General features: G+C 44.6%; 1 protein-coding gene across 1 annotated transcript in view; it reads right to left on the reverse strand.

Moving 5' to 3' along the window:
• The window catches only part of fam178b (family with sequence similarity 178 member B), a 159970-nt gene that overhangs the window by 117831 nt on the left and 27573 nt on the right, over window positions 1–14566 (reverse strand). Inside the window, exon 8 of the mRNA XM_062961255.1 lies at window positions 7686–7767. Within this exon, the coding sequence (XP_062817325.1) occupies window positions 7686–7767 (82 nt within the window). The remainder of the gene's footprint in view (window positions 1–7685; window positions 7768–14566) is intronic.

Below are 14566 nucleotides of genomic sequence, written 5' to 3' on the forward strand. Positions count from 1 at the left end.
GTTTATTGCCGCTGTTCTTCATTCTATGAAAGAGCGATAGCCCCACAGTGAAGCTTACAGAAAGGAAAAGCCGAGTCTGGTAAACAGGCCCACTCCCCCACAGCACATTGAAACTACAATGAGAAAAAAGGAAGTTGCCTTCTTGAAACCAAAGAACGGAAGCAGGAAAGAAAGTTACACTTTTTCTTCCCCTGATAAAGTCATCAAATGGTCCCTATGCCTCTCAGCCACATCCACATCTGCTGGATGAGTCCAAGGGCGCTCAGTGCCCACGCACACCATCCAAACCGGAAGATGGATCTCTCCCGGGAGCGCAATGGGACACAGCACATCTCAGCATCTAAGCCTCTTCCCAAGATTTTGAGAAAGTGATGTGGCTTTCCTGGGGTGGCCCTGTGGTACAAAGGACAATCTTTCTCCCACACAAACATTTTTAAATTGGCCTTGGTATTTTGGGTTTGGTTCCAGGATCTGTAGGTTAGGTAAAGGTTTTCCCCTGATGATAAGTCCAGTCGTGACCGACTCTGGGGGTTGGTGCTCATCTCCATTTCTAAGCAAAAGAGCCGGCGTTGTCCGTAGACACCTCCAAGGTCATGTGGCCGGCCTGACTGCATGGAGCGCCGTTACCTTCCCGCCGGAGCGGTACCTATTGATCTACTCACATTTGCATGTTTTCGAATTGCTAGGTTGGAAGGAGCTGGGGCTAACAGCGAGAGCTCATTCCGCTCCTGGGATTTTGAACCTGGCACCTTTTGATCTGCAAGTTCAGCAGCTCAGCGATTTAACACACTGTGCCACCAGGATCTGTAGCGGATACCAAAATCTGTGAATGCTCAATGATTTCCTAAAATGGCAAAATCACAAAATCACATTTTGCTTTATTGGTTGTTGAATCTGTGGATGCAAAAAATCAAAGAGCAGGAGCATAGAAGCTCCAAAGAATCGGGAACCGGAAAAACAGCTTGTGGAGGACCCGCTACCCTGTACTAACACAGAACTTGTAAAATTTATTTATTTATTTACAGTATTTATACCCCACCCTTCTCAACCTAAAGGAAACTCAGAGCGGCTTACAAAATACACATATGGAAAACATTCAATGCCGATTAAACAATGAACAAGGACAGACAACACAATGAAAGGTAAAGGTAGTTTTTCCTATCTTATTTCTGGCATCTTGGAGGTGTTCAACTCCAGCCATGGGGGAGGGGGAGGTTGTTGTTCCATCTACCATGTCAAGGAGCTTTCCTCCAATCGATGTCCTTAAGGGCACTTTTATTACCTCCCCGCTAAAAGTGGTGCCTATTTATCTACTCGCATTTCTGCTTTCGACCTGCCAGGTGGGCAGGTGAGCTGGGGCTGACAGCAGATGCTCACCCCACCCGGGCTTGAACTGCTGCCCTTTCAATCAGCAGGATTTTTCTGCAGCACAGCAGTTTAGCCAAGGCAGGATGCTTTGGACCTGGATTCCCAGAATCCCCACCACCATTATATATACTTCCCATGCCAGCTGAGTGATTCTGGGGGTTCTAGTCCCAAAAGCACACTTCTATTCTGTGGAAAAGCAGGAAGTGTGAGGCAACTGTACTTCCCATTCTCATGGGCCTAACAATAAATCCCTATGGGACAAGTCATACATTAAGGCACTTTAATGGCTATGCACAATATGTGGCGATGGGTAGTACAGAATACATTTCTCATTGCTTACTTTAAGGCAGTACAAATAGTCCATTAAAATTGTGGTCTTGCAGAGACACAAACATTCAGCAGTAGCCCTAAAGGCTCTGCCTAGAACATCCCTATTCACTCAGGGTCATCTGGCCCACACATGTTGAGGGAAGAAGTAGATGCTGCCTTTTTCTTTTTGCTCCTCTTTTCTTTTCAGGTCCTCACCCTTCCCTTCCTTTGCTTCCCCGTCACCCAGATCTCTGCCTCTGACCTTGTCCAAATCATCTCTCCAACCCCTTCATGTTCTTTGCTCCGCTGCCTCCCTAGAGCTGATTTACACCAGATGTTCTCTTTGCTCTGCAGAGCAGCATGAGGCTTCTCCCCCTGCGCAATCTCTCTCTCTTCCTCTGTGTATCTCCTGGCTCCATGCTTTTTGACTCTTCTAGCCTCCCAGTTCCTGCCTGTCAGAAAGGATACGCTCCACTGGTGGCATCAGTGGAAAAGCGAGTGTGCCCTGCGCTTGCACAATGGCAGCCAGCATTACAGCCCTGCAGGAGGGTCCTTTTCCCCAGCTCTGCAGATGGCAAGAAAGCAAAGCTCCTTTCTCTGGCTCATTTTGCTTTTCTGTCTAAAGTGCTCTGGAAAATGGAGGCCTGAGAAGATGGAGTGGTGCATTCTGAGACAAAAGAAAAAAGAACAGGGCCAGAGGCATGAACCTGAGAAGGAAAGCAGGAAGGGTATGTGCTGTGTTGAGATGTGAAGGAAAGACGGAATACAGTGTTCCCTCACTACTTCGCGGTTCACTTTTCGCAGATTTGCTGTTTTGCGGTTTTTCAATAAACTCTAAAACACTATTATAAAGGTAAAGGTTTTCCCCTGACGTTAAGTCCAGTCATGTCTGACTCTGGGGGTTGGTGCTCATCTCCATTTCTAAGCCAAAGAGCCGGTGTTATCCGTAGACACCTCCAAGCCAGCATGACTGCATGGAGCACCGTTACCTTCCCGCCGGAGCGGTACCTATTGATCTACTCACATTGGCATGTTTTCGAACATAAAAAATTACAATTTACAGACTAAGGAGGGGAGGAAGGAAAAGCCAAAGGGAGAGAAAAGGAGCCCAAGTGGCAATGGGAAGAGAAGGAGGCGATTTACCAACACATGATTGGTTGATAAAGACTTAAATAGTGTATAACTACTAAAATAATGTATAAATATTAAAATAAATATAGCGTTCCTACTTCGTAGATTTTCACTTATTGCAGGTGGTCCTGGAACCTAACCCCAGCGAAAAGTGAGGGAACATTGTATTCCTATTGCAGAAGCCATAAAGAGAGTTTGCAGAAGTGCCCATGTTCTCTTAGATTTGTGTATTATGTCGCTAGAGGAGTAGAGGCCTCTAGACCAGGACCACCCGCAATAAGTGAAAATCCGCGAAGTAGGAACGCTATATTTATTTTAATATTTATACATTATTTTAGTAGTTATACACTATTTAAGTCTTTATCAACCAATTGTGTGTTGATAAGTTCCTGCCAGGTGTACCGTCTTCTCTGCTTTCATGGCCCACAAGGAGATAGGATTTGTGGTCTGAGAATCAATTAGAAACCCAGTTACGGAGCTCTCTAGTTCCATGACCGAAGTATTTGGGACCCAAGGTTCTCAAAAATCACTGTTGACGTGGACATCTTCTGGAGGCCCACCTCTATCTGCTCCTCTTCTAAAGAGATCTCAACTTCCAGATATAAGTGAGGCCTACAAGAATCTGTCCTACTCCTACTACCTTTGACAATCTAGAGGCAAAAGAGTGTACATAAAGGAAGGGGAGGCCACGGCATCCAGACTCCTGAGCGGGAGAAATGAAAGAAAGGGGAGACTGAGCAAATCCGTCCAAAATTCTACGCTCTTCTTCCACTTCTTCTTCACTTTCTCTTCTTCCTTTTCCCCGGTTGGCAGTATCATCTTCTGCAGCTGCTATATCATCATCACCACCATCTTCACCAGCCTCTTCAAGAACTTGGCAGCTCGCCCCAAGTACTGGCAGAGAGTCAAGCCTGATGACTGATCTACCACTTGACCTGTCGAGATGCACTTGTGAAATGAGACTGCCAAAGTCAGCCACAGAAGGACAGGTGAAGAGCTTACTGTGACCGCCGTTAAACCGTTTTGGCCTTCCTTGCCCAAAGTGACTCACTTAGAGAACGGATGCAGCACCAGCATCTGTCACACCCCACAAGTAGGACAAGCCTGGCAAGATAAAGGGGCCCTCTGCCCTGCCTTCCCCTCATCGGACCAAACTCTGAGCAGCTGCACAGAAGCCCCAGCTGTTCTCTCTGCCCAGCAGAGCAGGAGGGAGAGGCCCCAACACATTGTAAAAACCCCAATCCCGGCCTCACTCCCCCCTGCGGGCATTTGCTGGGCCAGGGGCTGCCTGAACACAAAGGCGCTTTATAATCTGAGGTCTTGGTAAGGGGCAGGTTTACTCTCACTGCTGCTGCTGCCTGTAGAGGAGGGAGACCAGACCCGACTGCAGGGAGGGAGCCTCAAAGGGGAAGGCACACTCTTCATCATTGGGTTTGAAGGAAAGCAGTGCAGCCTTTGCTTGCCCTGCGGAGCGGGTGATGACAGGAGGCATCAAAGGCGGTGGGAACAGGCCAAACGGAGGATGCTGTCAAGTTCTGCCAAGACATCCACCTGACCCACCAAACTGAGTTCACCACTTCTTCCTCCACAAATTGACTTTCCAAAGTTAAGTCTGGAGCCAGAAAACTGGGTGTTCCACCCAGAGATAAGCAATGCAAGGTAGCTGAGGTCATATACCTTGTGCTGGTGAAAGCTTATGTCCACAGTGCAGATGGTAACCAACTTTTAGAAAAGTATATGGCTCCCAGCAAGGAATACAAGGATATCATAGAATCATAGAATAGTAGAGTTGGAAGAGACCTCATGGGCCATCCAGTCCAACCTCCTGCCAAGAAGCAGGAAATCGCATTCAAAGCACTCCCGACAGATGGCCATCCAGCTCTGTTTAAAAGCCTCCAAAGAAGGAGCCTCCACCACTGTCCAGGGCAAAGAGTTCCACTGCTGAACAGCCCTTCCCGCAGTGAGGAAGTTCTTCCTGATGTTCAGGTGGAATCTCCTTCCTTTCCTGTAGTTTGAAGCCATTGTTCCCTTGCGTCCTAGTCTGCAGGGCAGCAGAAAACAAGCTTGCTCCTTCCTCCCTATGACTTCCCCTCACATATTTATATATGGCTATCATGTCTCCTCTTAACCTTCTCTTCTGCAGGCTAAACATGCCCAGTTCTTTACGCCGCTCCTCATAGGGCTTGTTCTCCAGACCTTTGATCATTTTAGTTTCCCTCCTCTGGACACATTCCAGATATGTGAGTATGTCAGAGATTTGTGTGATACAGTGAAAGAAGGTGGTGCAATGAGTTAAACCCTTGTGCCAACAGGACCGCTGACCAAGAGGTTGGTGGTTCGAATCTGGGAAGCAGGGTGAGCTCCCATCTATCAACTCCAGCTTCCCATGCAGGGACATGAGAAAAGCCTCCCACACGATGGTAAAACATCCAGGCATCCCCTGGGCAACGTCCTTGAAGACGGCCAATTCTCTCACACCAGAAGTCACTCCTGACACACACAAAAACCCATTTTGTGAACTTCTGCCCTGGCCTTGGAAGGAGGGAAGAAGAGGCAGGCACAGCTCCATCTAAAACTATTTAGCTGCTTGTGATTCCTTTATTTATCACTTTTAAACTTACTTATTATGCAATGCTTTTGATATGAAATAAATAAAAAAGCTCCATCATGCCTTATGCCAAGGCAATTTGATATCAGCAAGTTCAGCCCTCCCATGAAAGAAACAAGACCCTCTCCTTCTCTAGTCTTTACTTTTTCCTACATACATATGTTCCTTCTGCACATTTTCAACAGAAGAAAAGATTTGTTACCTGCCTCAAAGTTTTACCCTTGATTTATCTGTGGGTCAAAGCAAAATCTATAATTTAGACCCTAAAAGCTGCCCTCTATTTATACATAAGGTTGAATTATGCACTAGTATATATGGTATTGGGGCCGCAGTCGGCGCAGTGGGCTAAACCACTAAGCTGCAGAACTTGCTGAGCAGAAGGTTGGTGGTTTGAATTCGTGTGACGGGGTGAGCTCCAGTTGTTAGCTCCAGCTTCTGCCAACCTAGCAGTTCGAAAACATGCAAATGTGAGTACATCAATAGGTAAGGGCACTCCATGCAGTCATGCTGGCCACATGACCTAGGAGGAGTCTATGGACAACACCACTCTTCGGCCTAGAAACGGAGATAAGCAACAACCCCAGAATCGGACATGACTAGACTTAATGTCAGGGGAAAAAAAACCTTTACCTTTACCTTATATATGGTATTTCATATTTTCGGCCTTGGTATTTCAAGTGTTCGGGGTGCAACTTAACGCCAAAACTGGGAGAGCAGGAGCTTGGAGGTATTCTATAGGACTTGAGGAAAGAGTTTAGGGCCCACAGGTGGCCCCTTCCCCAGCACGCCAGGATAAATGTCTTTGCCTTTAAGATGCCACGGGGCTGTTTATCTTCTTCCCCGCTACCCTTCCTGGCCTTGCATCCCCCTCCTTGGCACCCAAGGTTGCACAAAAGCAACCTCAAGTATTAAACCCCTTTTAAACTCCCACTGTTCCTTCCTCACCTGGAATCCTAATCTTTGCTCTCAGAACCACAGTTAATTGCAAAGATGAGGAAGTAGCAAACAGAAGATTAAGATCCGCCTCCCCCCAAACTCAATCTCTGGTGCCAGCTTAGATGTCTCTTTCCGTTTGAAGTTCTGTTTTGTTTTGCTTTTTTCTTTCACCCCTCAAAGCTTGGAAGAGAAGTGAGAAAAGGGGGAGGGAGCAGATGAGACACTCTCTGGAGTAAGCAAATTCCCCAGAAACAGCCGAGAGAGAAGATGCCGGAGAAACATCTAAGGCTCGATCCGAAATCTGTCTTGTCTGTGGCTGCCCGCACAGGCTCTGAAAGCCAGCCCACAATTCCCTGTAATTTCAGCCTTCTGGTGCACACATGCTCTTGCCCTTTGCTTCCCTGCCTCTCCTTAAACAACCAAGAGCTGTTCCTAATACACTTCATCTACAGAGAATCTTTGAATGTTCACTGCTCCATTGAAAACAGTATTAAAACAACATTAAAGGTAGTAGTGTGTCCATCCAGATTCCTAAATTGTCTGAAACAGCAGTTACGCTATGCAATTGCACTATAATAATAATAATAATAATAATAATAATAATAATAATAATAATAATAATAATAAGCATATCTATCTTGTTTGCTGTGTCATAATAAAATAATAATAATAATAATAACAACTTTATTCTTATACCCCGCCCCATCTCCCCAAAGGGACTCGGGGCGGCTTACATGGGGCCAAGCCCGGACACAACAATATAAAAGCAAAAGCAAAACAATAAAGCAATTCAATCAGCAATAAAACCACTATGCAATCCCAATCTACCTATACACATAAAAAAGTGAACAATGTATCGGAATCTGGGAGTTGTAGTTCACCTGCATCCAGAGAAACTGTGACCCTCATCGACAATGGACCGGGACCAAACGTGGCACAGAGAAGCCCCATGACCAAGTAAATATACTGCAGGGGTTTGTGGGAATGGACCTTGATTTTGGGAGTTGTAGTTCACCTGCATCCAGAGAGCACTGAACCCGGCCGACAACAGATCTGGACCACACTTGGTACACAGATCCAACATGGCTAACTGTAAATACTGGCAGGATTTGAAGTGGTTTCCTTGAGTTTAATGACACATAATAAAGACAGAATCAGAGTTGGAAGGGACCCCCAAAGGCCAACTAGTCCCACTCCTTGGCACTATAATAGCATCACAGCGCTCTAAGATCTCTCAAAGGGAAACAAAGAGAGCAACAGCATTAAACGAACAGTTCCAAGTGACTGCAAAAGTGCCAGTTCTTTTCCTAGACCACCCCTTCATCACACTCACCTGCTGAAGCCATCTGATCAATACTAATTTCCCAGAGGGTGTGGAAAGCGCTTGCTGAGACACCTGGGTTCAAAGTCATCAGCTGTAAGGGGGAAAAAAAGGACAGTCAGCAAAGGACAGATAGCTGAGGAAATCTGCTCTTGGGCCTCCTGGTAGCTCAGAGTAAAAAAGTATTGACAAGGAGATCCCAACTTCAAATCTTATGCCAATCATTCATCAACTGGGACACATTAGACAGATGTACAGTGTTTCCTCACTACTTCGCGGTTCACTTTTTGCGGATTCGCTGTTTCGCGGTTTTTCAATAAACTCTAAAAGACTATTATAAATCATAAAAAATTACAATTTATAGCCTAAGGAAGGGAGGAAGGAGAAACCAATGGGAGAGAAAAGGAGCTCTAGTGGCAATGGGAGGAGAAGGAAGCTATTCATCAACACACGATTGGTTGATAAAGACTTAAAATAGTGTATAACTACTAAAATAATGTATAAATATTAAAATAAATATAGTGTCCCTACTTCACGGATTTTCACTTATTGCTGGTGGTCCCGGAACCTAACCCCAGTGATAAGTGAGGGAACACTGTAATGGCATTCATTGACCTTACAAAGGCATTTGACACATTTTCCAAATGCCTTATCATCGTCTCGCAAAGCAGTTACTCTACTCCCAACTCAAGAATGGGAAACGTAATGTTGGTGGACAGGAAAAAAAATATGGGCTCAAAGCTAACCTTAAAAACTGTGGCCCTTGAGCGCTCTAACTGGTGGTCAGCTGTTACCAACAGTGCTGTTGAATTTGAAGAGGCACAAAGAGTGGATTTAAAGGAGAAACGTGACAAGAGGAAAGTGTGTCAAGCCAACCCTGACTGGGATCGCCTTCCATGTGGAAACTGATGCCTTCACTGCGGAAGAACATGCAGGTCAAGAATAGGTCTCCACAGCCACCTCCGCCAAGACCTGGAGGACCATCATCCTGAACTATGAGGGATCACCTAAGTAAGAGAGGGGTGCCACAGTTTTTGATACCCATGTCCCCACTCCAAACCCTCCCACAGGAGAGCCAAACTACCCTTGCAATTGGTAAGAAAAATGGAGAAAGCACAGTAGTTGGTCCCACACACCTCCACACACTGCCTGAAGCTATAAATCCACATTCAGCCCCTGCTGTGGCTTCTGCCCAGCGTGGCTTTGTTGTTGACCCATCATCTCTCTATCCCTGCCCACTGGCTCTGCTCTGAATCTTCCTTCCCTGCAACCTGTCAGTTTGTCAAAACAACATTTAAACCTCTCCTGTGTGATGTGGTTGAGGAAAGGCTCCTTTCCATGCCCCCTCCCCTTTGACACACACACACATATACACACACATCCTTGCGCCTGGTTTCACATTGCTGAGAGGAAACACATCTGGCCAGGCTCATTAGGCGCCACTCCACTGCTTTTTTTGACGTGGGCCTGCGATTTGGCTGCCAGTGCAGCTCCTAACCTGTAATTTAGTACCTGGGTGCCTATTTCTGTGTCGCCGTCTTGCCACAATTTAGGCGGCTGGGTTTTAAAAGGCAATATGCGGGAGGCAAAGAAAGGCCTGGTTAGAGAAAGGGGTGGATTGTGCCCTTATGAGCAATTATATGGAAGGGGGTGTTTGGATGCAGAGGCAATGGGGTTTTAGTGCCTCCAACCCCTGCCTTCTCCTGTAAAGATGGAGGTGACGGAACAGCTGTCAACCTGGCTTGCGGACTGAATAAAAGACTCACAGTCCCATCCCTCCCTCCCCGCACGTCACCATTTTAGCAGTTTTGTAGCAGGGAGCTCCCTCCGCCTGTTTCAAGGCAGTCAGCCCTCTATGTCCAAAAATTCTGCATTTCAAATTCAACCATGCATGGCTTGTAAATATTTTTTTAATTCCCCAAACATGTTGTTGGAGGCTTCATGGCCGGGATCACAGGGTTGTTGTATGTCTTTCGGGCTGTGTGGCCATGTTCCAGAAGTATTCTTTCCTGACGTTTCACCCACATCTATGGCAGGCATCCTCAGAGGTTGTGAGGCATGGAGAGACTAGGCAAGGAAGGTAAATATATATCTGTGGAGAGTCCAGGGTGTGACAAGAGTCCTTTCGCAGTTGGAAGCCAGTTAATGTTGCAGTTAATCACCCTAATTAGCATTGGAAAGGTTTGTCTCTTGCCTGGGGGGCATCCTTTGTTCAGAGTCATTAGCCGTCCCTGGGGCTCCTCTGCCTTCAGAGTGTTGCTTCCAATCTAGGTGACTGTGTATTTCACCCAGGAAGATTGGAATCCCCTGGATCATAACCAAATGGCTTTCCATAAGGAGTCATGATGGAGAACAGTGGCAGCATGACCTTTCTGGACCCACAAAGAAAATCCAACAAATGCTACGGTCAGTGAATGACAAGAGGGATCCTCTCTCTTCTGCAGGAGTCTACCAGATACCGTGCAGCTGTGGACAAGTCTACATAGGAACCACCAAACGCAGCGCCCAAACAAGAGTCAAAGAACATGAAAGGCACTGCAGACTAATTCAGTCAGAGAAATCAGCTATAGCAGAGCACTCAATGAACCAGCCTGGACACAGTATATTATTTGAGAACACAGAAATGCTTGACCAATCCAACAACTATCATGTCAGACTACACAGAGAAGCCATTGAAATCCACAAGCATGTGGACAATTTCAACAGAAAGGAGGAAACCATGAAAATAAACAAAATCTGGCTACCAGTATTAAAAAACTCAAAAATCAGAACAGTAGATTGGAAGCAACACTCTGAGGGCAGAGGAGCCCCAAGGACGGCTAATGATTCTGAACAAAGGATATTTACTTGGGATCACGTGTCTTGAAATTTGTATCCATTGGCTGGATTCCAGTCCTTTAGAGCACTGCTTCCTAAACTTTGCATAGTCTGACATGGTGGTTCTGTGTTCTCCAGTAATACGCTCTGTTCAGGTTGGTTCATCAAGTGCTCTGCTATGGCTGACTTCTCTAGTTGAATTAGTCCGCAGTGCCTTGCATGTTCCTTGATTCGTGGACTCCACAGACATTCCATTTGCCTAGTTTCCAACAGACCTCACAACCTCTGAGGATGCCTGCCACAGATGTGGCGAAACGTCAGGAGAGAATGCTTCTAGGACATGGCAAGACAGCCAGGAAAACTCACTAAAAGTAACCTGTTTGGCAAGCCTCGCAAATGTTCTGTTTTCAGTAAATGATTTTTATACAGTAGAGTCTCACTTATCCAACATAAACGGGCCGGCAGAATGTTGGATAAGCGAATATATTGGATAATAAGGAGGGATTAAGGAAAAGCCTATTAAACATCTAATTAGGTTATGATTTTACAAATTAAGCATCAAAACATGATGTTATACAACAAATTTGACAGAAAAGTAGTTCAGTATGCAGTAATGCTATGTAGTAATTACTGTATTTACGAATTTAGCACCAAAATATCACAATGTACTGAAAACATTGACTAGAAAAATATGTTGGATAATTCAGAACGTTGGATAAGCGAGTGTTGGATAAGTGAGACTCTACTGTACCTATTTTATATACCTGGGGTCCCATAAAAATGTCTTGGGTAAAAAGGGGTCGCAAGTGGAAAAAGTTCAGAATCCCTGCTCTAGGGCCTAAACCCGAGGGCACCAGATCCCACTTGATCTTGAAATCCAAGGAAGGTCAGGCTCAGTTCATACTGTATTTATTTACTTAGCAATTAACCACAAAAGTTTATGGGCAGGTAAGGCCCAGTTAAAGAAAATTAGATCTGCTGCTATATAAAAAATAACCCCATGCATGGTGAAAAACCGAAGAAAGCTAAGCATTATGTGTCGAGGGAAAGTTTTGACAGCAAGAGTGTGTTTTCAGCTGAGTGACCTCCATCCATGTCTTCAGTGGTGAGAATAGTACAGGTCTCAGAGGACTGTGCCACATGTTCTTCCTCGGCCTTAGAATGGGCCGGAGACTCCTCTGGAGCGTTTCTTCTCACACTCTGCTTCTTGCTGTTGCAAGTCATAATTCTAATAATGTGTTTAGTGGGCAAGTAGCTTTTTAAGTTCACAGCGTAGGAGTAATTTGTGTGGCTGCTGAGTTCGCGCATCTTAATCCAGGAGGGGCTGCAGCCTGATCTTCTCCTACACAACTGCAGGCAGGAAAATTCTCCTGCTGCTCCATAGATTGAGACGATTAAGCCGTAATGACTCGAGAGGTGAGACACTGTGCACAAGCGAGTGTTTTGCTTTTTGGGTAGATCAATTCAAAGGCCCAAGGTCAGTCCCAGCTGTTGCTGCATAAGGCCACTGAGACCTTTTCTCCTGAACTGTGAGAAGTGGCTAAAACTGAACATGCCAGTATGTGCTTCCAAGTAATTTTTCCCAGTTCTGTCAGATCAATGGTGCTGCTAAAATAAATCAATGCAACCTTAGCTTAAACCAAGTATATAGAGTGATGGGAGCAGAATCTCTTTCAGCGCAGGGCCCATGTTTGATTCCAGAGAAATTTCTGAGACCATGTTTCATCAATAGTTAGAACCAAAGGCGAAAGCAGTGGGGCGAAAAAGATGAGCAGATTTTGTATTGTGCGTCAGAAGGTGAATTTGAATGTGTTGGCCAAACAAGAAAGGGAAAGATCTAGGAACTAAGTTTTAATTTTGCTTTTAATTACTCTGATTTTACCTGCTTGGATCTTAATGTATTGTCCATTATTTTATTTTGTGTATCGTTGGAATGTTTTAAGTTTTTGTCAAATATGTTGTGTTGTTGTTTCGGGCTTGTCCCTGTTGTGAGCCGCCCCGAGTCCCTTCAGGGAGATGGGGCGGGATATAAAAATAAAGTTTATTATTATTATTTAGTAGAAGACTTTGAAAGAGCTGGATGTGAAGAAGATAAGAGTTAGGGGGAACATTATGCCATCCCTCCAATATCTGACAGGATGAAACAGATTTTGGGTCCTTTCACACTACTCTGTTATAACGCTATGATTCCACTTTAACTGTCATGGCAACTTCCCATGGAATCCTGAGATTTGGATTTCATTTGATTTCTCCGCCAGACAATCATAGTGCCATATCAAAATTTCAAATCCTAGGATTATATGTGATGCAGCCATAGCAGTAGAAGGGTACTGAAGTACAGTTTTGGATATTTTTGAAAGACTATCTCTTTAATAATATTTTAATAGTTTTGTGCACAAAACAGAATGTGTGTACACTGAATCACCAGAAAACATGTTGCAATTTGCTACGTCTCACCACGTTAAAACAATATATGTGGCTCTTATTGAGACATGACACATCATCACAGGATGTCTACGTCCCAAACTACTGGAGAAATTATGCTGTTTAGCTGGCACTGCACCACCTGATATCCACCGGGAAATAATCATCAATGGAAGGACCAAGGCATTGATATCTCCGGCCCATCCTCTATTTGGGTATCTTCCAGCACGCCAACACCTTAAGTCAAGAAATAGTTTTCTAAGATCTACAGAGATACTCGCAGGAACACCTCAGCAAGCGAGAGTCCAAAAGTGGCAGGCTAAAACCTGGAACCTCAATCAGTGGCTGACGCCAGATGAGAAACTCCCTTCTGGACACTCAAAAGACTGGGCAACTTGGAAAGCACTGAACAGACTGCGCTCTGGTAGCACAAGATGCAAAGCCAACCTTAAGAATAATAATAATATAATATAATAATAATATTTTATGCAGTATACTGATTTTTATGACTGTTTTACTGATGTTGATGCCTTATTGATGTGAAAAATTGTTTTTTACTGTTTTATCGCTGTTATTGTATTTTTATGTTGGGCATGGCCTTATGTAAGCCGCTCTGAGTCCCTCCGGGGAGATGGGGCGGGGTATAAAAATAAAGTTATTATTATTATTATTATTATTATTATTATTATTATTATTATTATTAAGAAATGGGGCTACAAGGTGGAGTCCACAACATGCGAGTGTGGAGAGGAGCAAACTACAGACCACTTATTACAACACAGTCTGAGCCCTGCCACATGCACTATGGAGGACCTTCTTACAGCAACATCAGAAGCACTCCAAGTGGCCAGCTATACATTTAGTATAATGCCAAGTTGTTGTTGTTGTTTAAAAAAAACTTTGTGTTTTCAAATACATTACAACTTGGACCCTCAGTTCGCTTCTGACATAATAAATAAATAAATAACAAAAAAACAAAAGCGTTATTATCTTAGCTAACTATGTAGATGATTTTGGATTTTGGAGGATTTTGATATTTTGGGATACTCTCCCTGTACAGTCAGTTACAGTATCCCACCCTTCCCATGACAGGGCAGGACCTCATCACAGAAGCCCACTGTACTTCCACGGCCGGAAGCGCCTGTTTCCCAGCCTCCGGCAGAAACAATAAACAGACCTTGCTGGAGAGGAAATTGTTAATAGGACTCAGCAGGATTCTTAGCTCAGGGGAAGGGGAGAGGCCTGACATGCTGACTGTGCTCCTCTTCTGTTCAAGGCTTTTCCTCTTCACAAACCGTGCCCTTCCTCTTCACACACATCTTTGGGAAATATGTTAATAGTGATGATCAAGAAAAATATTGAACAGAGTAGAGTCTGAACATCCTTCATTTGGACTTCCGAAATACTCCGGGTTTTTCCACATGCGTCATTGACATAGTGACACCTTTGCTTTCGGATGGTTCAGTGTACGTAAACTTTGCTTCATGCACAAAAATATTAAAATACAGTAGTGTGTGTAAAATTGCCTTCATCCTATGTGTATAAGGTATATATGAAAAAAACCCAAATGTTGTGTTTAGACTTGGTGTTTAAGATGTCTCATGGTGTATGTGTGTAGATGTGTGTGTTTGTGTGGCAAAAGGTAAAGAAAC

Source organism: Anolis carolinensis, unplaced genomic scaffold (assembly GCF_035594765.1).
Source record: "Anolis carolinensis isolate JA03-04 unplaced genomic scaffold, rAnoCar3.1.pri scaffold_8, whole genome shotgun sequence".
Lineage (NCBI taxonomy): Eukaryota > Metazoa > Chordata > Lepidosauria > Squamata > Dactyloidae > Anolis > Anolis carolinensis.